Genomic DNA, 24,623 nt, shown 5'->3' with positions numbered 1-24,623 from the left:
GCTGTTTGTAATTGTAATTCCTAGACATTTAATTGAATTTACAGCCTTTGATTTTATCATGTAACTGAAGTTTAATGGATTCCTTTTAACAGTCATGTGGATGACCACACACTTTTCTCTTAAGTCAAAGTCTAGATTTGGACATACTTATCACAATCTCATAGAAACAAAAAGCATTTTCTGTTAACAGTGAACTAAAAATTATTGATCACGTGAAGAATGATGCAAAAACAAGCTTAACATGTGAGTGTGTTGTATCTGACAGAACAATCAGTGTGTGGGTAAAAGAATGAATTAAACTTAGAAGTTTTGCAAACACAGTTGAAAATGGTGTGGTAATGGACATAAACAGGACAGGACTATGAAAAGACAGTGAATGTGGCAAATACTTTATGAATACTTTTAATAAAGTGAAGTGAAGGTGTGCCACTTTCTGAGCCAATTATTAAATCCCAAGTTGCAAAATTTCGCCTCCAATTTAGCCAGCAACAAAGACTTTTTTGCTGCCAACGAATGGTGAATATACTTCACATTGTCCTTAAATTCTACTCAGAGCCATGGTATGTGTAAATTTAAGTGCTCAAGTGTATAATTGTTATGAAATGGCACTTGCTTCCATGTAAAATGTCCAGGAAATGAGATGGGTTTGAAAACAAAGACAGAGTTATGTCATCCAAATGATTCAGGTAGCATAAGCTGAAACCTAAACAAATAAAGACATAATTAATCACATCCAAATGATATATGTAGCATAAGCTGAAACCTCTTTGTATAGGCTAGATTATAAGCCCGAGATGTTTGAAGCATGTAATCCCATCATCAATACAAAATTGGCTTCACCTAAAAACACATTAATTCAGCTGATGGTTTGTCATATGAGCATGCAAGGCTTATCACCGTGAATGGCTCACTTCACCAGTAAATTTAGATGAGATTGAAACGTCCTTGAAATCTGTAAATCTGAAGACTGTTACATATTCAGTACACCTGGCGTAACAAAAGCACCAGTCTGGCCACAAATGTTCCATTCAACCATATTCAACAGATGAAGAAAACAAAGTGACACAGGTTTCAGCAGCAGTGACATCTTGTCTGTGTATGATGTTCTATAATGCATTATTGATCTTGAACTGCCAGGCAGTTGTTGAGAACAAAAAACTTACTTCAGGATCACACATGTACATTATTGATTGTGTACAAAATGAGCATGTTAAAGTGATCGAATATAAGGTTGAAGGTGAAGAAAGCATTAGCATTGACAATATTCCTAGTACACGTGCAATGTGACTAACAAAAACAAAGCTGTTATCAGAATTGGGAGACTAAGTGAAAGAAACCATATTCAGTTGTTGCACATGAACAATATAAAACACTAAACACAAAAGGAAATGCACAAAATGACCCAATAAAACAAGCTGACTGCTTAGAGCAGTGGAAAGCTGAACCTACAGTTGTTTACTGAGTATACTGTTGCAGCCAGTTCTGCTACTCTTCATTGCTCACTTTGAAACCGTGAACAGAGCTTGTTTTTGGAGTACTAGCTGTAACAGCTTACATATTTGTAGCAGCCCCAAATTTTTGACATTTCTAGCTGTGTTTGATGCAAGGAAACAGTGGTAAACTGTGATGAACTACCACGTAACAGACTTTTCACAGCACAGTTTCATTAATGTTTTTGTTTTTTAATATCTTGCCTCTCAACTGAATGATAACAGATGATTACATAAAAAAGAAATGTTCACAGCAAGACACATGGTCTATTATTCTGGCACCCATCTCTGTAATGCCTTGTGGTTCTCTGGATCCTTAGTGATCTGCCTCCCTTGTCCCACTTCCCTCAATTGTTTCTTTTTCTCTTCCAAATGTTAGGAATATAATTTTTTACTTCTTCATATGCTTTTTGTTAGCTGTACAGGACGTAGTGCCTCATAAATAGTGGCTATGAACATATGTAATTGTATATAATTGTAGTTCATGATATTTTGATACATCTCTTTAGGGTAAACAAACAGGGTCAGTGTTGTATTATGTTCACTTTTTTAATAATTATGTATGCCAGAAATTTTATGTTTTTGAACTTTTTTCATTTTATTATATAATCTTGTCGTGTTTTAGTAGGAAACGACCTGATTTTTGTCCATTCAGGAAGGAGCAACCTCCATTTGGTGGTGCACCTTTCAGATCAGGAATGGCAGAACCAAGGAACATTCCACCTAAAGATGTCCGACCACCAAGTAATATTCCGCCAATGGACCGGACAAATGATTGTGAAATAATTGTCTGTAACAAGAGTCAGAGGTGAGTCTACATTTCTCACGCAGGGTTTTCTGCTTGTTTGGATTTTAGGCTCATTGTGTCTGCTTACCTCATCAGGATGAACACTAATAAAGGAATCAGTATTTTTCTGGCATAGTTTGTTCAGTTTTTTCCATTTGGGTTCATTTTGTTATTTTTGTGGTTTCAATAAAAACTAAACAAGACAATATTCGGTCAAGGTGTGTGTGTGTGTGTGTGTGTGTGTGGGTGGGGGGGGGGGGGGGAGGGAGGGGGGGGGTTGGTCAGCATTAATAGAAATTAAGCTTGATTTAGTTTTACATAGTTTGATGAAAGCAACCAGTGTCTTATCAGGAAAGTTTTATTATTATTATTATTATTATTATTATTATATTATTAGGAAGTCACTAGATCAGAAAAAGTTTCATATACCAATACAAAGTTTCACACTGCTCATAGCAGTGCACAGTGCTCAGAATGCATTAAACAGCTGCCAGTGAAAAATTACAGAGAATGGCTCCACTTTAATCGTACTGTGCTAACATATGCATGGTTAACATTCCTTATGTTTTGATGCTAAATTCTGGGGGCATAAACCTTGTCTTCATTTTTAGCATATTTATGTGGATTTTAAGGGAATTATTTCCTCGCACTTTCTAGTGTAACACTTGCTCTTGAATTCAGTCAATGGTGCAACCCTTCTGCTGTTATGTGATGCCAAGTGAATTCATCAGTGGTGCAATCGTTCTGCTGTTATGCCATCACAGTTTTGAATGTTGTAGTGAAAGTATGTTTTAAGTTGATTCCAATTTACGAGGCATTACATTTAATCTTGCGGGTACCACAGAATGATTGTTACCTACATCCGTAACTGTATAAAAGCATATATTTACTGCAATTATTTAAATATGAATTGCACTATATTGCTGAAAGTGACATTACCCTTACTGCAGATAGAAGTATTGTGACTGATAGAAAAGTAATGCTTGAAGTTTCTACTAGTCAGCTGCCTTGTAACATTTCTCTCTCTCTCTCTCTCTCTCTCTCTCTCTCTCTCTCTCTCTCTCTCTCTACTTTGGGAACTTTATAGTCACTGTAGAATGAAACTGATTTGTTTATCAAACCTTTTGGATGTTATAAAAAATCGTAGTTTTGCTGGCATAATGTACATTGTATAGTTGCTTGGATGGAGTTTGTTGATGCATACTAGCCTTGTGTCAAGAGACTGGTTTTTCAGCCTACTCTACATGCTGCATACAAGCAACTCAAGACCTGAAAAAGAACGTAAACAAGAGCCTTTGTGACTAATGCTCAGACAGTTTTGCTGTAGACCAACTCTATTAATGCCTTTGAATGAGCTTAGAAGTGTGCATGAGGTGTGTAGAATATTCCTCAACCTGGCAGGGAGTTGGCACTTATCAGTATAAGTTTTTGTTGTGTTTGTGATATGTGGTAATGTAAGTCAAGTGTCCAGTTGATTTCTGGAATAGTTTTGTTCACTTGTCTTTTTAAAAGTAGTTTTGATGTGTGTATATTTCATTCAGTGGATAAACTTAACTTAGGACAGTTTATCAGCAACACAAATTCATCCAAAGCTTTGAGCAAAATATGAGCCTCATTTTGTTTTGGTTCCTAGACCCTTTTTCAATTGAGAAACAAGAGTCTGGTTTCTCTGCAAAGGATAGGTTACTGAATGGCGTGAACAGGTACTTCAATGGGAGACTCTAACTTGTTGTTTGCATGTTGTTGTGGTCTTCAGTCCTGAGACTGGTTTGATGCAGCTCTCCATGCTACTCTATCCTGTGCAAGCTTCTTCATCTCCCAGTACCTACTGCAACCTACATCCTTCTGAATCTGCTTAGTGTATTCGTCTCTTGGTCTCCTTCTACGGTTTTTACCCTCCACGCTGCCCTCCAATGCTAAATTTGTGATCCCTTGATGCCTCAAAACATGTCCTACCAACCGATCCCTTCTTCTAGTCAAGTTGTGCCACAAACTTCTCTTCTCACGAATCCTATTCAATACCTCCTCATTAGTTACGTGATCTGCCCACCTTATCTTCAGCATTCTTCTGTAGCACCACATTTCGAAAGCTTCTATTCTCTTCTTGTCCAAACTAGTTATTGTCCACGTTTCACATCCATACATGGCTACACTCCATGCAAATACTTTCAGAAACGACTTCCTGACACTTAAATCTATACTCGATGTTAACAAATTTCTCTTCTTCAGAAACGATTTCCTTGCCATTGCCAGTCTACATTTTATATCCTCTCTACTTCGACCATCATCAGTTATTTTACTCCCTAAATAGCAAAACTCCTTTACTACTTTAAGTGTCTCATTTCCTAATCTAATTCCCTCAGCATCACCCGATTTAATTTGACTACATTCCATTATCCTTGTTTTGCTTTTGTTGATGTTCATCTTATATCCTCCTTTCAAGACACTGTCCATTCCGTTCAGCTGCTCTTCCAAGTCCTTTGCTGTCTCTGACAGAATTACAATGTCATCAGCGAACCTCAAACTTTTTACTTCTTCTCCATGAATTTTAATACCTACTCTGAATTTTTCTTTCATTTCCTTTACTGCTTGCTCAATATACAGATTGAATAACATCGGGGAGAGGCTACAACCCTGTCTCACTCCTTTCCCAACCACTGCTAACCCTTTCATGCCCCTCGACTCTTATAACTGCCCTCTGGTTTCTGTACAAATTGTAAATAGCCTTTCGCTCCCTGTATTTTACCCCTGCCGCCTTCAGAATTTGAAAGAGAGTATTCCAGTTAACATTGTCAAAAGCTTTCTCTAAGTCTACAAATACCAGAAACGTAGGTTTGCCTTTTCTTAATCTTTCTTCTAAGATAAGTCGTAAGGCTAGTATTGCCTCACATGTCCCAACATTTCTACGGAATCCAAACTGATCTTCCCCGAGGTCCGCTTCTACCAGTTTTTCCATTCGTCTGTAAAGAATTCGCGTTAGTATTTTGCAACTGTGACTTATTAAACTGATAGTTCGGTAATTTTCACATCTGTCAACACCTGCTTGCTTTGGGATTGGAATTATTATATTCTTCTTGAAGTCTGAGGGTATTTCACCTGTCTCATACATCTTGCTCACCAGATGGTAGAGTTTTGTCATGACTGGCTCTCCCAAGGCCATCAGTAGTTCTAATGGAATGTTGTCTACTCCCGGGGCCTTGTTTCGACTCTGGTCTTTCAGTGCTCTGTCAAACTCTTCACGCAGTATCTTATCTCCCGTTTCGTCTTCATCTACATCCTCTTCCATTTCCATAATATTGTCCTCAAGTACATCGCCCTTTTAAAAACCCTCTATATACTCCTTCCACCTTTCTGCCTTCCCTTTTTTGCTTAGAACTGGGTTGCCATCTGAGCTCTTGATATTCGTACAAGTGGTTCTCTTCTCTCCAAAGGCCTCTTTAATTTTCCTGTAGGCAGTATCTATCTTACCCCTAGTGAGACAAGCCTCTACATCCTTACATTTGTCCTCTAGCCATCCCTGCTTAGCCATTTTGCACTTCCTGTCGATCTCATTTTTGAGACGTTTGTATTCCTTTTTGCCTGCTTCATTTACTGCATTTTTATATTTTTTCCTTTCATCAATTAAATTCAGTATTTCTTCTGTTACCCAAGGATTTCTATTAGCTCTTGTCTTTTTACCTACTTGATCGTCTGCAGGTTCTTTCAGTTTATCCAGGTCTCATCTCCTTAAATTCCCGCCTTTTTGCAGTTTCTTCAGTTTCAATCTGCAGTTCATAACCAATAGATTGTGGTCAGAATCCACATCTGCCCCTGGAAATGTCTTACAATTTAAAACCTGGTTCCTAAATCTCTGTCTTACCATTATATAATCTATCTGATACCTTTTAGTATCTCCAGGATTCTTCCATGTACACAACCTTCTTTTATGATTCTTGAACCAAGTGTTAGCTATGATTAAGTTATGCTCTGTGCAAAATTCTACAAGGCGGCTTCCTCTTTCATTTCTTCCCCCCAATCCATATTCACCTACTATGTTTCCTTCTCTCCCTTTTCCTACTGAAGAATTCCAGTCACCCATGACTATTAAATTTTCGTCTCCCTTCACTACCTGAATAATTTCTTTTATCTCGACATACATTTCATCAATTTCTTCATCATCTGCAGAGCTAGTTGGCATATAAACTTGTAGTACTGTAGTAGGCATGGGCTTTGTGTCTATCTTGGCCACAATAATGTGTTCACTATGCTGTTTGTAGTAGCTTACCCGCACTCCTATTTTTTTATTCATTATTAAACCTACTCCTGCATTACCCCTATTTGATTTTGTATTTATAACCCTGTAATCACCTGACCAAAAGTCGTGTTCCTCCTGCCACTGAACTTCACTAATTCCCACTATATCTAACTTTAACCTATCCATTTCCCTTTTTAAATTTTCTAATCTACCTGCCCGATTAGGGGATCTGACATTCCACGCTCCGATCCGTAGAACGCCAGTTTTCTTTCTCCTGATAATGACGTCCTCTTGAGTAGTCCCCGCCCGGAGATCCGAATGGAGGACTATTTTACCTCCGGAATATTTTACCCAAGAGGACGCCATCATCATTTACTCAGTAAAGCCGCATGTCCTCGGGAAAAATTACGGCTGTAGTTTCCCCTTGGTTTCAGCCGTTCGCAGTACCAGAACAGCAAGGCCGTTTTGGTTAATGTTACAAGGCCAGATCAGTCAATCATCCAGACTGTTGCCCCTGCAACTACTGAAAAGGCTGCTGCCCCTCTTCAGGAACCACACATTTGTCTGGCCTCTCAACAGATACCCCTCCGTTGTGGTTGCACCTACGGTACGGTCATCTGTATCGCTGAGGCACGCAAGCCTCCCCACCAACGGCAAGGTCCATGGTTGTTTACATATGACCCCCAAAAATGTTTTCAGAAATAAGTGCCACCACTAAGATTGTGATGGTATGGGTTAACAGTAAGAAAACCATTGCTCTAAAATTCCACAATGTTGCTAACAAGGACATGTTTATCCCATCAGTCTCTATCAATGACGAACCAGTTGGTAACAATACTGAAACCAAATTCTTAGGACTTTGGCTGCAGAGTGACATCAGATGGAATAAGCATGTTGAATATCTCAATGCAGAACTGAGCAAAACGTGTTTCCTTCTTTGTTCATTAAAATCATACTGTAGTGAGAAAACGGTATTGAATGCATATCATGCGTACTTTCATTCTCGTCTTAGATATGGTGTTACCTTCTGGGGAAACTCGACAACAGCTAATAGCACCTTTAAACTACATAAAAGGGCCATTAGAATCTTGTTTGGGTGCAAGCCTAGAGACTCTTGTAAACCATTGTTTAAGAAAACTGGTATTCCTCCATTACCATGTGTATACATTATGGAAACCCTTTTCTTCTTTAAATTAAATGTAATAGGCAAGGACTGGAGACTGCAAAAAACTGTGATATATATGATCCCTTTACCAGACAAAACAGAAACTTACATATGACTCAAATCAGCACAGCACTGTGCCAAAAAGGTTTATAACAAACTTCCTGAAAACATAAAAGCTAGGTCAATACATTTGGAAAATCTCTAAAGTCATATTTACAGCATCACTGCTTTTACCTCATTGAAGAATATTTAAATTTATGAAATGTGCTATGTAAATACTTACGTGTAAAGTGGATTATTGTAACCTTAAATATGTATGTCTTGAAATGACTTTCAGCCTGTATATTTATAACTTGACTTGTCCAATGTCCAATGCATAAGCCGTTATGTAGACAACAGGACCGATAAAAAAATACAATACAATACAATACAATACTGTTCAGTGCCCAAAGCGCAGAATGTCATGATGGTCATATCTTGACTGATTTATAAGGGATTCTAATGCAGTTGTACCAAAAAGAAAAGTAACTATTCCTGTGAATGGCACCCGACATATGGTTGACGACATATGGAAGTTTTGGTCTGGCCGTGAGTTGTACCCGGATAGCCAAATGGTAAGGTCACTGCTCGTGGTAAGCGGGAAACCCGGGTTCAAGTCTTGGTCCAGCACAGATTTTCACTGTCGTCATTCCATTCTACAGCTGATGGTAGTCATTATTCGCAATTGCAAAATCTTCTAATATGACAGTATTAGTTTGGAGATAGTGTCCTTGTAACTAGTGCATGCACGGTATCAGTATGTTGCAGAAAGCTGTGTGCAAAAATATGATTTTTCAGAGAATCGTATCTTGTGTTTTATTGATCACAGAGATAAAAGAGGTCAAATGATTTGGATAGCCATTGGCCTAGTGACCATTTTTACACCTATCGGAGTAGCTATCCTGCAGTACAAGGTCAAAATTTGAACACTACACACTTCCTCCAACCCAGGCAAATTGAACAAATCTATCAGTTCTTTTGCATTATATGTGATGTAAGGTGGACTTAGGTGACTCTCAAAAGCACCATTCATTCGTGAGCAGTTCATTATAAAACCCTAAAAAAAACAATCATATGTGGGTATTAAATCATACTGTACCAGCTGTGAGGCTGGCCACTTCTGTAATTTCTGTTCATGGCAGATTGTCAAAAATTTTTCCGTATGTTCTTAAATTGATGTTCTTGGATAACTTCATTCAGTATTATTATCTGTTACTGAGATCCAAAGCTTCGAAGTTACATATCTGATCTGAGGCATAAATGTAGTTTTAACTAAAATAGTGAATGCATGGCAAGGATACTAGGGTCATCACAAGGGTCCTGAGGTTGGCCAACTAAGTTTTTAATCAGCATTTATTTACCAGTAGAACTTGGCGATGCACTTTCTCTGTATAATGGGCAATTAACTCCTATACAAATATGCCCAAAGGGGTACTGCAGCGGTAAAAAAAATGGCCTAAAAAGGGTCATAATGCGCCTAAAAAGAACTTAAGATGATTGCCAAAATCTGTTCAAAACTGGAAAGTCTGCCAATTTAATAAAATATTTCTAATAACATTTTTACTTTCTTAAGATACAAATCATAAGGCTGGCATTTTCGATGAATTGCGATTGATTAGCAAAGTATCCAGAAGAAGTGTAAACCAAATGATTTTGTGTTAACCTTGTCTAATGCATACTTATTTTCTGTTCTTATTTGTCAAAGTATATAAATGCATTAAAGTACGTAAATAAACTGTCAAAGCTTTACTGAACATAAAAGGCAAATACACTCCTCTTTAAAAGACTGTCAGAAAAGCGGGGAACCTGCTGTCTCATTCCACCTTCTTCACCAAAAATTTTGGCATGCAAACATATTCGTGCTTCTTTTGTGCTGATAGAAATTAGCAGAGAGAGAGTGATTGTGGAAGAGAGAAGAAATAGTGCCTGTGCCTGTGTGTGTGTGTGTGTGTGTGTGTGTGTGTGTGTGGAGGGGGGGGGGAGGGAGGGGGAGAGAGAGAGAGAGAGAGAGAGAGAGAGAGAGAGAGAAAGTGGCTGTGAGAGAGAGTGGGAATGAAAAAGAGAGGCGAATTCGAATTGAGACTATACATAGGCTTGGGGTGTCCTCCCAGATCAGCGAACTTTAACGCACAGGTGAACGCATTTTGAACTGAAATTTTAAATGTGTGAGTACATTGGAAAAAATAAGTTGGTTCCTCAGAATTTTTGTACTGCTGAGGTATGGTGCAGACGGTGGCATAGGGGAAGAAAGGCAGAAGAAGACAGTGTAAATGAAAGAGGACACAGTGATTGTGGGATATCTGGTAAATCAAGTGGAGAAAGAAAGAGACATTGGGAGAGAGAGACATGTAGGCAGTGGCAGTAGGTACGAATGCATAACCATGAAGAGAGACTGGCTAAAAGGAAGGAAGAGTGCGAATATGTTCACATGCCAAAAGTTTTTGGCGGGGAAGGCAGAATGAGGTTTGAGGCAGCTGGTTCGCAACTTTTCTGTCAGTCATTTAGAGAAATTGCCACTGGTTGAAAATTGTTTGAGCTGTCGCATTGTTGTTCCACGCAGCCGACTTGCAAAGGTGTATGCAGTAAACTTCCACATTGTCCTGCTTCGAAGCAATTTGGCAGATAGTATCATAGTGGGGAGTTCTGTGTGTATATGCTTTAAAAGGCACTGGGGGCAAACAACAACATTTGGAGGGCTTGTGGTTGAAATGCTCTTGATTGGTCACAGTGCTGTCTTTCCATTCTAATGGTCAACAGAAGTGTACTTAGGTAGGAGAGTTTAAAACTTTGTAGGTGGTTGAGAAAGTGTACTGGGAGGTGTAGGTGGTTGAGAAAGTGTACTAGGAGATATCTGACTTGAGTAAAGGATGTGGAAAAGAACTTCAGTGCAGTATATGCCACAAATGCACCTGAAATTACAGGTGTGGCTCAATATTGGTAATTCCATAACCCAGGCTGTGTAAGGTTGAGTTTCTTTCCCTGTGTTGGAGGGGTTCTAGTCCAGCAGCTGCCATATACATGTTCTGATGCAGAATGATCAGTTAGCAGTGTACATATTCTGCCTGATGAGAGGATGACAGATACTGTCTAATGAAATGGTTGAAGGCTCTTAATGAATCAAATATCTGCACTACATGATATACAAAGAAACGTATGTTGACTTGCCTCCATGAAGTGTCATCCACCTATGGGAGATGCTCATTGTCTTTTTGCTTGGTCAAACAGCAGAAACACCGGGGTGGCAGGACTTGATGCCATTAATGAGTTTTATGCAATGGTTCTTGAAAGTGCTGTGCTGTTGCTGTCTGCTGCTGAAGTTGTTACATTAACTGTTGAGTGGTTTCCATGCTTCCCAACACTTCATAGTTCAAAAATAACATCATGGTTGTGCTATCTCACAATCATGTCATCACCATATTTGCAGACAGCAATTGACATTTATTTCTATATAAAACTTGATACAGTTACATGAAAGAAATGTGGCATCATAAACATGGGAACAGATAACTTCATCGTTTGCTGAGCCAGGCAGGTCACAAGATGAAAACATTTCCTATTCCCGGCCCAAGCAATAGTGCAGCAGCAGTAGCAGCAGCAGCAGCAGCAGCAGCAGCAGCTGACAGGCAAAGTCCAAATGGGAAACCAAACACAATGCAAAGAAACACCCAGTTCACCATGTAAGTCACATAGAGATCACTGTAGGATGGTAGCAAAGGCCAACAATGAACCAGCTTATATAATCAGCTTTATTTGTGCAATAGAATTCTTTGATCTATTTCATTTGTGCTTCTCCTCTGCATGTGGTTTAATACAATATCTTTTCTGTCCCATGATATCATGCTGTTGCAGTATTTATAGAATACTATAGCTTCATCAGGCCATAAAGACCTTGTGCTTTGAACTCCCATGCTCCCTCGTTGGCAGCAGTTGTGTGCTTCGGCATGTTTACAATTACAAAAACTGTATCTGGGAATTTGATCAAAATAAGAATACATTGTCAGTACTGCACTATTTGGACAAGTATGTGAAACATAACAACCGCCCTACATAGCAAAAGATCTTGCAGTGGGATGAATTTTGACTTTATAAATACAATTGTAAATAAAGACCTTGTGCTTTGAACTCCCATGCTCCCTCGTTGGCAGCAGTTGTGTGCTTCGGCATGTTTACAATTACAAAAACTGTATCTGGGAATTTGATCAAAATAAACAGTGACAAAGCACAAGAATACATTGTCAGTACTGCACTATTTGGACAAGTATGTGAAACATAACAACCGCCCTACATAGCAAAAGATCTTGCAGTGGGATGAATTTTGACTTTATAAATACAATTGTAAATAATTCGCTTTCAGCACAGAAACTGTTCAAACTACTTTTGATACCAGTGTAAACGCAATCCAGTCGCTGTTAAATGACATTATATATATGTTATAAGCTGAGTTTACATTAGCTTTCATACTCCAGGTAATCTCAAAGAGGTACACTCTGTCCCTTTGGTCTTGCAAGAGACACTTTAAGTGACTTATTAGGACATCAGTTGTGCTCTTGGTCAGGGGTTTGCTGCAAAACGCCAGACAAGAGAAATGTTTCATTCTTTGCATGCGTACATCGTCGACAATTCTTCTTGGTGAATTAAAACCATGTGTCAGACCAGCACTCAGAATTTCAAATCAGCAAACACACTGCTGCAGAGGGAATATACATTCTGGAAACAATCCCACAGGCTGTCACTAATCCATGTCTCTGTAGTATCCTTTCTTCCAGGAGTGCAAGTTATGCAGGAGAACTTGTAAAGTTTGGAAGGTACAAAATGAGGTACTGGTGGAAGTAAAGCTGTGGGGATGGGTCATGGGTTGTGTTTGGGTAGCTCAGTCAGTAGAGCACTTGCCCACAGAAAGCAGAGGTACCAGGTTTGAATCCTGGTCTGGCATACAGTTTTAATCATTCCACTGCAGAGTGAAAATTCATTCTGGAGAAAATGATTGTTTGTCTTCAGTGCTGGAACATTGAAGTTATGTTGTAACATTGAAAAGGTAGAACTTACAGAACTGAATTGACCACAGTTCCCCAGACACGAAATCAACGAGCTAGAAAAAACATACAGATATACATTTACTAGGATGTCACCTTATCACTGCCATTTCAACCCAAACGGTGGAACCTTGAAGTTACTCCTATCATTACCATTTACCCACGTATTATGTCAATTTTTTGAGTCCCAGCCCCAACTGCATTAAATGGATGTTAAAACGACTCATTTATAAATTTTCCCTTCCTCCTTAGTGCTTTCAGAGTTGATGGTATTGTAAGCTGGAGTGAATCGGGTTTTTAATATCATTCATTTACTGTAGTGATATTGCAATACAAATTTGAAGTGTTAACTGTACAACCTTGATGATGGTACATTCATGTGTTAATTTTTTATTCATAATTGCGCTTATTATTTTAATTGTTGACTGGTTTCACCTCACAAGGTGAGGTGAATTTTTATTTATTTTGTATGTACAAACCAAATTGGAATCTGATCACTATTTTGAAGCTTAAAAAAATATATTGGTATATTCACAACAACGTATTACATTTTCTATCCGAAACAAGTTTTTGTAGGTTAATTAATTTCAAAATTACTGCTTCAAAAACACTGGCATTCAGGAAAATTTACAAGCAAATATCAGTTTCAGTAAGTATATGACATTATCAACATGAAACATATTTACTCAATAATAAAATCATCTATTCCATCGAGTATATATTTACCTTGCCTTCATTTTAATTTGACTCTTGATGTTCTGTATCACTGTTAGGTGTTCTGGAGGTAGAATCAGAATCATATGATAGGGACTCCTTGCTTTCAGCACTGTAAGTATCATTTTCATTGCAGTCCCTTATAACAGTACCTATTTGTGGGGTTAACATGAAGTGCTTTGCTTGCCGTGACTTTCCTTTTGTTAGATTAAAGTGAACCTATTTCAGTGGCATTTTGAAGGCTGTTGTCCAAGAAACGTCTTGTTATTCAGTACCATATGTATCTGTGTCTTCTGGAATCTGTCATCAGGGCAATAAGGAAAAATTCCTGCTTTTCCAAATCCACGGTCTGTTGTGTGGAATGAAAATTATTTGCATCCTTACTTCCATCAGGAAGCTCAAGCCCTTAACCCAGAAAAGTTTCCGTGCCACATTGACTTCTGCCTGTACTTTTTGTGGAAGTGTGCCATTCCACCTGAATTCACACACTTTGTACTTTTTACAGATGAGGCATCCATCCTTCACAAGGGAAGGTATCTTCAACAACCACAATCAACATTTGTGCACAAGGAAAAATCCGCTAGCTGCCTTTGTTTGTGGTCACCAAGAGCACTTCACCATCATCATTTGGGCTGGTTTGATAGGCAGTAACATGATTGCTCCATGGATGCTCCCCCAACGACTGAATGCAGATACTTAAAATTTGTCAGGGAAACACTGCCTGAGTTGTTGGAACATGCTCCACTCGCCTGTGGCAGCATATATGGTATTGGCATGATGGTGCATCTGCTGACTTCTCTCATGGGGTGCAATATCATTTGGATGGTATTGGATAGGGTGCAGTGGACCGTTGGCATGGCTTGCATGTTCCGTCGATGCTTGATGCCCCTTGATTTTTTGTTTTGTTTTGGTACACCTGAAATCTGTTGTTTATGAAATATCTGTCAAGACAGATGAAGAGTTAATAGTGTGAATTATGCCAGCTTCTGATGTAATCCCCACTTTGCCGGGTGTGTTTGAAAGGGTGTGATAATCACTTGGATGTTGTTTTCTGGAATGCATTCAAGCAGAATGATGTAATTTTGAGCAGTTTTTATTACTGTTTTCAAATAAAGGTCACAAAACATGAGCCCCATCTTCTTTTGCCTCAGTGTCTCTGAGAAAATCAAAACGTTGACCTGCTACCATGTCAACTCGGATGACGCATTATATGCTACCTTCCTGGCAGTGCTTAACACTGTTAAATGATGCCTGGTGCTGAAAGTTAAGAGTTGTGGGTATGGGTTGTTATGCGAAAGTTGCTTGTTATGACCCACTCTACCAGCCCTCTCATTTTTTACATTCATTTTAGAAATATCCAGTAGTTTCACAAATATGGGTAAAGAAAATGCTGCCTGTCAATCCAGTAGTGAAACAGTATAGTCAGCCAAGTTTGTTTCTATTTTGGTTTTTGCCTGCTGTGTAAGTACATTTGCAATGCTTTGTCTGGTTTCAGGGAATATGCCGAATATATTGAACACTGGTTGAAAGGAGTTGGTCTTACTGTTGATTTATTATTCCCAAATGAGGAAGTGCCCCTAAGTAGGGTACTAGCAAATATAGCAAGCCGTGGAACATTGTATGCAATAGTGGTTATGCCACAGAATGAAGAGCATCGCAGTCTCACATTAAACATTCTTCATGGCTTGCCACAAGGTATTTCTGTTTCATGTTTGAATGTAGATTGAATTCGTATTTAAATTTCCTTGGTGTTGTGACTTTTAAGTTCATCAGAATATTTCAAATATTTATAGAGTATGTCTATAGACTGAAGCAGTGAGTGAAAATTTTTACCAAGGCTGGGAATCAAACTGGGGTCTTGTGCTTATTAGGCAGGTGTGTTAGCCATGAAGGTTCAATGCTGAGGTGTTATTCCACAACATGGAGAGCCTCAGCAATTCTGTTTGTATGTAAGGGGGAATTTAAAGTAGACTGTGGCGGCAGTGAGAATTTGGATCAAGGAGGGAGGTGTGCCAGGGTAATCCGTGCAGTTGTGTGGACCACTCTGCCAAGGTGGCTTAGTGGCTAATGCACCTGCCTGGTAAGCAGGAGATCCAGGTTCGGTTCCCGGACTTGGTACAAATTTTTGCTCACCGCTTCAGTCTATATTCATAAAATTATATCTGTATGAGTCCAGCTAAGTCTCTGAAAGTGTGTAATTTCATTCTGTAACTATAGAGTAACCATAGTGTAGGGACTGTTTTAATTTTTACAATTACTATTTACTGGTGTGTAATGATATTTATCAAATTCATCATTTAAAAAATACATTCTGTAACACAGATATTCAATTAATAGTCATTGTTATTTTAATTTGAAATTTAGTTACATTTCCTGTCATTCTTATCTTAGCATATATATGGCAGTAACAGTCTTAAAAGTAACTGCAGTGTTTAGTTAGCTTTCATTCTCAGAGTTGTAACGACAGTAAATTTTGGCGATCAACAATATATGCAAATCGTAGCCAAGGCTTTATTGTGGTAACTGGGTCTAAGAGTTCGCAAATGATTTGCATAGACCATTCAATGCTAACATTTGAGTTAATAGTCATTAATGAAGCAAAGCCTATAAACAAGTTCATGGCAGTATGAAAATTCACTGACAATGAAGTGAATGTTTGTATGAAGTAAGTACAAGATGAAGAATGTGTTTAAAAGGATACTAGTTCTACATGATATGTTGAGTTGCAGGCAGGCACAAGAAAAAGACTGCTAAACAAGTAAGCAAGCTTTCGGCCAAAAAGCCGCCTTCTTCCTCTCTCTCTCTCTCTCTCTCTCTCTCTCTCTCTCTCTCTCTCTCTCATACACACACGCACACACACACACACACACACACACACACACACACACACACACAGCAACTCTCACACATGATGATGTCATTATTCCATCCTGGATTTTCCATTGTTTTAGTTCTTCACAAAAAATTTTCTGGGACTCCAGAAGGTAAGATTTTGTGCCCTGAAGCAGTTATTTGTGATGTATGTGCAGGAGAAACTCAATGCAGGCTTCCCCATTAACCAAGAAGTTATCGAAATAAAGGTGGTATTTCCTTTAAAATAAATATGGTCTTATGTGTGTGAGGATGATGAAAATGGCTAAACTTGAAATGAAAGATAATGGCAATAATTATGATGTGATCACGCAGACTGGTAGCATTAGATGGTAGGGGTGGGGGGGTCCTGTTTTGAAAGTAAATATTCTTGTAACTTATTAGTTTTTATTTGCTTTTTTAATGCTGCAATTTAAGCAACCAGTAATTTTCAGAAATGTAAAAACTGATAATGTTGGCTTTTTTGTTAGATTTGAAGATATTTTTTGTCAATAACACAACTTGTAATTTCGATAAGGCAGTATTTGGTAAAAATAAGAAAAAAATATAAAAGTATCTTCAAAAACCTGAGTTCATCTATATTAAGGGGCCCCATTATCATAGGGTAAATATGATCGATTTTGTTACATGAAAAGACTACAGAAATTGATCTAAAACATACTGCACCTACAATATCAGGGATGTCTACAAAAAGGCATTCTTTTAGTGATGAAATATTATCACTTCAGTCATATGCCATCTGAATAATGTTTTCTGCAGAGTTGAAAATCCTAACCAGAATAAACATATCACCAAAAAATATATTTACATTATGCACGAGTATTATGACGCAGAGCGTCGTTATATCGAAAGAAAAGTACAGATTTCTAAATTCTTACCCAAGGCAGAGATATTGCCATATTCACTATGTGATCAAAAGTATCCGGACACCTGGCTGAAAATTACTTAAAAGTTCGTGGCGCCCTCCACCGGTAATGCTGGAATTCAGTATGGTGTTGGCCCACCCTTAGCCTTGATGACAGCTTCCACTCTCGCAGGCATACATTGAATCAGGTGTTGGAAGGGTTCTTGGGTAATGGCAGCCCATTCTTCGCCAAGTGCTGCACTGTGGAGAGGTATCGATGTCGGTCGGTGAGGCCTGGCACAAAGTTGGCGTTCCAAAACATCCCAAAGGTGTTCTATAGGATTCAGGTCAGGACTCTGTGCAGGCCAGCCCATTACAGCGATGTTATTGTCGTGTAACCACTTCACCACAGGCCATGCATTATGAACAGGTGCTCAGTTGTGTTGAAAGATGCAATCACCATCCCCGAATTGCTCTTCAGCAGTGGGGAAGCAAGAAGGTGCTTAAAACATCAATGTAGGCCTGTGGTGTGATAGTGCCATGCAAAACAATAAGGGGTGCAAATCCCCTCCATGAAAAACACAACCACGCCATAACACCACCACCACCTCTGAATTTTACTGTTGGCACTACACACTCTGGCAGATGACGTTCACCACGCATTTGCCATACCCACACCCTGTCGTCGGATCACTACATTGTGTACTGTGATTCGTCACTCTACATAATGTTTTTCCACTGTTCAGTTGTCCAGTGTTTACACTCCTTACACCAAGTGGGGCGTCGTTTGGCATTTACCAACGTGATGTGTGGCTTATGAGCAGCCTCTCGATCATGAAATCTAAGTTTATTCACTTCCTGTCTAACTGTCATACTACTTGCAGTGGATCCCGATGCAGTTTGTAATTCCTGTGTTATGGCCTGGGGATAGATATTGGCTTATTACATATTACACCCCTCTTCAATATAATAAAATGTAAAATATTTGAAACTAACAGTAATAACATTTGTTTCACATATGATTCTGTCTCGCATACAGACGTATGACTCAAGTGACACCCAATCACCTGACCATGTTTGAAGTCAGTGAGTTCCATGGAGCAGCCAATTCTGCTCTCATGATGTCTAATGACTACTGAGGTTGCTGATACGGAGTGCCTGGCAGTAGGTGGCAGCTCAATGCACCTAATATGAAAAAAGTATGCTTTTGGGGGTGTCAGGATACTTTTAATCACATAGTGTAGTACCAGATAATTTCCATATGGCAGAATGAGGTCGCAATTAACACACTACTTTACAGTAGTGACATAGCATTAGAAAACAATACATAATTGTCTCTCAATTATATGAGGAGGTTACATCCACTGTGCAGGTATTACATTACATAGGCTTCACATGAAAAGTGTTAACAACACAGTTTATAGAATGAGTAGCACCAATGAACAACATGGAAAATGCCCATATCACTGCAGGCAGGTCAGTAAACGATGTTTTGCATCAGGGCTTACAAGAAGGCAACTTGTGCCTGATGGTACTACTGGTAGAATATTCATTGAAGCAGAAAAGCTACTGAACAATTTACAAATTGTAGTAAAAGAAACAAAAATTATTGCAATAACAAGAGACAATATGAAATCTTCGTACAATTAAAAATCTATTTTGTAGTTGCCACACAGTGGTATATAAAATATTTGAAACTAACAGTAATATATAATTCTATGCAACAGCGTATAAGTAAGCAAAAAAAAATTCCAGTACAGAATCATATGAAAATGTAAAGTTAACGTGAACCCCAAGTAACTTGTTCAATAGTAAAAAGATACCACATGAGTTCAGAAGTGTGGTGTGGTTTTTCTATCGCCATTCTTAGCCACAGTGTCCTGTGAGGAACATTTTGTAAATAACTCGTAAACTGGCTGGCAATTAGTAACGAAAAGACATGTGAATTAGAACCTAGCGAACAACTGCAGTAAGGACCAGTCTTACAAGTAGAATGTCCTCATATCTACATGTGACAGAAAATACTATACATTAATACATATGTTTATAAGATGTAGCCCAGTGTTCATGTAAATGGTAGTTGAAAAAATTGTATAAGTGTAATGAGGTAGAGACTAAAAGCAGTATATAGAAATCATAACTGTCATATTAGCCAACAATTCACAACCAGTTGAACTGCTACATTGTTACTATTAAGTTTATTATTATCAAAGACATTAAGCTACTTTTCATAAGGAATGCATGTATGACAATGAATAATAACATAATACTTCTGGTATTTAATTTATGTCATTTTAATTGGAGGGCACATGGCATTGCTTTCTGGTATGATTACCTTTATACATTCTAGACTTTTTACATACACATAGATCTTGGGCTACATGCGACATAAAAATTTGGGTAAATTACGTCTACCAGCAGTTTGCGTTTAATATGACATTGATAATTTCTGCTGTGCTGTTGTTAATCTGAACCTTCTTACACTTATACAGTGGTTATGTCTACCATTTACATAGACATTATTTGGACTAATGTATAGTGCTTTCTGTCATATGAATATAACAGGATCTTACTTCCTACTTCTGACTGTTTTCTTACTGTTTACAGGTAGTTGTACACAAAGTTCTGAGTCATGTCTCTTCCCTATATTAGTTGCCAAGTATGCAATTTGATTGTAAGATACAAAACTGATTTGTATCTTACAATCAAATTGCATACAAGTGACAAGAAGCTTGCCATTATGCATAAGTGCATGGTTTCAACGATGTGTGGTTCTTCACATATTCTTTATACATATATATATACACACACCATGTATAATAAAAACTTTCATTATTTTCATTCCAGTATCAATTTTAAGTGTATGTTGTTGACATATAATAGTCAGTTGAATGCTTTGTTGGCGTGTTGTTTGCTTAAGTGATATACTATTTATAAAATGTGAACAAATTGCATAAGGTTTACAAGAGCAATTATCTAAAAAAATGTTAATTTTTGGACACTGTCACTAACAATGCGGGGGGGGGGGGGGGGGGGGGCGGGGGGGGGGTTGTCTTACTATGAGACTGTTATAACATAAAGTTTAACAGATATATTTCAGAACAACACAACGCATATGAGTCACAGAGTAAGTTGACAACCAAGACATGTGTACACGTTAGCATTCGAATGAGCACTGAGTCCCAGTCTAGCGGCCGCTGCTCGGCTGGCCGCTTAGGTGGCGCAGCTGCTGCATGGCTGGCAGACAGCACTGCACGAAGAGGACGCGTGTAATTGCGCGGCAGCACTTCGAATGATCAGCGAGTCACAACACTTTTCCCTCCCTTTGAAATTGTTGCACTGGTCTTGATGGAGGTGTCCTGGAGATGGCAACATCCATGGGCGTTGTTTGACTTGACGTAAAGTCTCGAGGAGGAGGCTTCCCGTATGGACGGAAGTGTCCCCGATGATAACGGGTCGAGATGACAGGAGACGTATGGGTCGAATCTGCTGGGGCCCCATGCACTAATCTGCCCGTTGCGGCAAGTCCAGTTGATATGACAAGAGACATGGGCGATGTGTTGTTGTCCTTTGGAGGAGGAGGCAAGTAGATTTGCTCTGACAGAGGATGGTCATCTGGTTCCTGCATGGGCACGTCTCTTGGTGGCGTTCGTTCTTGTGCTGGCATCGCGATGACGGTGAGAAGGCTGCGTAGCGAGTATTGAGAGATGCGAAGCTCCCGAGCGTCAGGTAGAGCCGAAGGTGGTGTAGCAGCATTCGGAACAGGCGTTGCCGGCACACGAGGCCGAAGCTGGTCCGAATGATGCACTGCAACACCCGTGTCCGTCTGGATTTCATTCAGGCGTCTGCCCCGGTGTCGTAAGATGCGGCCCGGGCTCCATTTTGGCCGCCTGCCCTATCCCCGTACCCAGACGAGGTTGTCGGCGGTGAACCGGCCAAGTGAAGGCACCCACGGCTGTGAGATGGAAGGCCGCAGAAGATGAAGTAGCGTGCGGGACTGTCGGCCATGTAAGAGCTCAGCCGGGCTGTGGTCGCCCATGGGGGTGAAGCGGTAAGACGCCAGAAACTGGAGAAGCGTATCATCAGCAGCAGAAGAAGTCAGGAGTTTCCTCATCTGAGCCTTAAATGTGCGGACCAGTCGTTCAGCCTCACCGTTGGGTTGTGGATGGAATGGCGGAGCCGTGACATGCATAACGCCGTGACGAGCACAAAAATCCTCAAATTCGGAAGAGGCAAATTGCGGACCATTATCAGTAACAAGAGTAGAGGGGAGGCCTTCCAAAGAAAAAATGCGGGCGAGAGCACTGGTGGTTGCCGTGGTGGTAGGCGTCGTGCAACGGACAATGAAAGGAAAGTTAGAGTAGGCGTCAATTACGAGGAGCCAATAAGTACCTAAAAAGGGTCCCACAAAGTCAGCATGAATGCGCTCCCAGGGCTTCGCAGGCGAAGGCCACGGTGACAAAGATGACTTCGGGGCAGCGGCCTGTGACGCACAAGGGCCGCAGGCAGCGACCATGTGTGCTATTTCAGAGTCGATGCCAGGTCAGTACACATGACAGCGCGCCAGAGATTTTATGCGAGACACCCCGGTGCCCTTGGTGAGCCACCGAAGCCGCAGACAGTAAAAACTTGTGATAGTATGCTATTTTCCCAAAGAAGGCCTGCAGTTCCTTAACAGATGTAGGGCGAGGAAGGGCATCGATCGCAGCGACAGTTTGCTGAAGCGGACGAATACCATCCCGAGAGAGTTGAAAACCCAAGTACGTGATAGATGCCTGAAAAAATTGTGATTTCTGAAGATTACACTTAAGACCGGCAGTCTGTAAGACATGAAAAAGTGTGCCGAGATTTTGAAGATGTTCTTCAGTGGTGGAGCCAGTGACAACAATGTCGTCCATGTAATTGATACACCCAGGGACAGGGAGCAATAATTGTTCCAAGAATCGCTGAAAGAGAGCAGGGGCGCTAGCAACTCTGAATGGCAAGCGTTGGTATTGATAGAGGCCGAAAGGCGTGTTAAGGACCAGAAACTGCCGGGAAGCAGCGTCGAGAGGAAGTTGATGATAAGCTTCTGACAGGTCAATTTTAGAAAAATACTGGCCTCCAGCAAGTTTAGTGAACAGTTCTTCAGGATGGGGCATAGGATAAGTGTCGATGAGGCATTGAGCATTTATAGTGGCTTTGAAATCGCCACAGAGACGAATATCACCATTTGGCTTAGCAATGACAACGATAGGAGAGGTCCACTCACTGGAAGTGGCAGGAAGCAAGACCCCTGAAGTAGTGAGACGATCCAACTCCTGTTTTACCCGATCACGAAGGGCCACAGGAATGGGCCGAGCCTGAAAAAACTTAGGCCGAGCAGTGGGTTTGAGCGTGATATGAGCTTCAAAGTCGTTTGCATGGCCTAACCCAGGAGAAAAAAAGGTACGAAAATGTCGTCAACAAGGAATCCAGTTGAGCATAAGGAATAGCATCAGAGACAATATTGACAGAGTCATCTATGGAGAACCCAAAACGCGAAAGGCATTGAAACCAAAAAGATTTTCTGTGTTGCTCTGGTCGACCACAAATATGGGAACAGTGCGAACAACGGATTTGTAAGATACCTCAGCATTAAACTGTCCCAAGAGAGAAATCTTCTGTTTATTGTACGTCCGTAATTGCCAAGTGACAGGTGACAGGAGTGGAGAATCCAACTGAAGATACGTCTGAGAATTAATTATAGTGGCAGCAGAACCGGTATCCACTTGCATGCGAACATCTCGACCAAGGATTTGGACAGTGAGGAATAACTTCCCTGAAAGGGAAGAAGTGCAATTGACAGACAACACAGAATCAGAATCAGCGTCATGTTCATGAACATCATGTATGCGGTCGGATTTGCAAACGGAAGACACACGACCTTTCTTTTTGCAATTGTGACACACAGCCCAACGTTGGGGACAATCCTCGCGTGAATGTTTCCTAAAACATCGCGGACATGAAGGAAGTTGCCGGGGGTTTTGCTGCAGTTTCTTAGCGGGTTGTTTACGGCTAGGCCGAAGCTGCGCGTGGGAGCGCACTGCGGCCACGTCGGCCGGCGGGGACGGGCCGCACACGTCGTCAACAGCGCACAGAGGTTGTATTTCCCCGACATCACCCCACACCTCTATTTGCGTCCCAGCGGCGCGAGAAATTTCAAAAGACTGCGCAATGGAGAGAACTTCATCGAGAGTGGGATTCTCCAACTGATGGGCACGTTGCCGAACTTCTTTGTCGGGCGCCGACCGGATAATAGCATCCCGTACCATGGAATCGGCATAGGATTCTTTGTGAACGTCAGTAACAAATTGACACTTTCGACTGAGGCCTTGAAGTTCAGCAGCCCATGCGCGATAGGATTGATGTGGCTGTTTTTGACAACGATAAAAGGCAACACGAGAGGCTACCACATGCGTTTGCTTTTGAAAATAGACAGACAGAAGTGAGCACATTTCAGCAAAGGACAAAGACGCAGGATCCTTCAAAGGAGCCAATTGCGACAACAGCTGATACATTTGAGGTGAAATCCAGGAAAGGAACAGAGACTTACATGGTTGTTCGTCCGTGACATGAAATGCCAAGAAATGCTGTCGAAGACGTTTTTCATAATCAGACCAGTCTTCTGCTGTCTCGTCGTAAGGAGGAAAAGGAGGTATAGCCAATGACAAGAAACGCCCCTCATTTGACGCCGCGACGAAGTCGCGAATCGCCGCTGTTAGAAGCGTTTGCTGTTCAAGGAGATTTTGCAATAGTTGCTCGACAGTAGCCATGGAACCCTGTGGGTCAACAGTGAAAGGAAAAATCCACTATCTCGTCGCCAATTGTTACAACGTCAAGTTTAACACACACATTTCAGAATGACACAACACATATGAGTCACAGAGTAAGTTGACAAGCAAGACATGTGTACACGTTAGCATTCGAATGAGCACCGAGTCCCAGTCTAGCGGCTGCTGCTCAGCTGGCCGCTTAGGTGGCGCAGCTGCTGCATGGCTGGCAGACAGCGCCGCACGTAGAGGACGCACGTAATTGCGCGGCGGCGCTTTGAATGATCGGCGAGTCACATCAGAGACAAGTTACTTGAGGCTAATGTTAATTTTACAATTTCATATGATTGTGTGTTTTACTTGAATATTTTTGATTTCTTATACTCCGTTATTTTGTGTCATAGATGAAACAAATGTTATTACTGCTAGTTTCAAACATATTTATATACCACTATGTGGAAATTAGGGAATTGATTTTTAGTTGTATGAAGGTTTCATATCGTCCATTGTTATTGAAATAATTTTTATTTCCTGTTGTTATAATTTGTAATTTGTTCAATAGATTTTCTGCTTCAGTGAATACTCTACCAGTAATGCCTTCTGCCAGGACATTGTTCTCTTGTGAGTCCTGAACACCGTTTAGTGCCCTGCCTGC

General features: G+C 40.3%; 1 protein-coding gene across 3 annotated transcripts in view; it reads left to right on the top strand.

The window, feature by feature from the left end:
* The window catches only part of LOC124787840 (nuclear receptor coactivator 5), a 152,466-nt gene that overhangs the window by 92,337 nt on the left and 35,506 nt on the right, over window positions 1–24,623 (top strand). For all 3 annotated transcript variants that reach the window (XM_047254784.1, XM_047254782.1, XM_047254783.1), the window contains 2 exons: window positions 2,146–2,298; window positions 14,958–15,157. In XM_047254784.1, coding sequence (XP_047110740.1) covers window positions 2,146–2,298; window positions 14,958–15,157 — 353 coding nt within the window. The remainder of the gene's footprint in view (window positions 1–2,145; window positions 2,299–14,957; window positions 15,158–24,623) is intronic.

The sequence above is a fragment of the Schistocerca piceifrons genome, chromosome 3, assembly GCF_021461385.2.
Source record: "Schistocerca piceifrons isolate TAMUIC-IGC-003096 chromosome 3, iqSchPice1.1, whole genome shotgun sequence".
Classification (NCBI taxonomy): domain Eukaryota; kingdom Metazoa; phylum Arthropoda; class Insecta; order Orthoptera; family Acrididae; genus Schistocerca; species Schistocerca piceifrons.
Note: the sequence above shows the minus strand (reverse complement) of the source record. Positions and strands in the feature narration are given on the sequence as shown.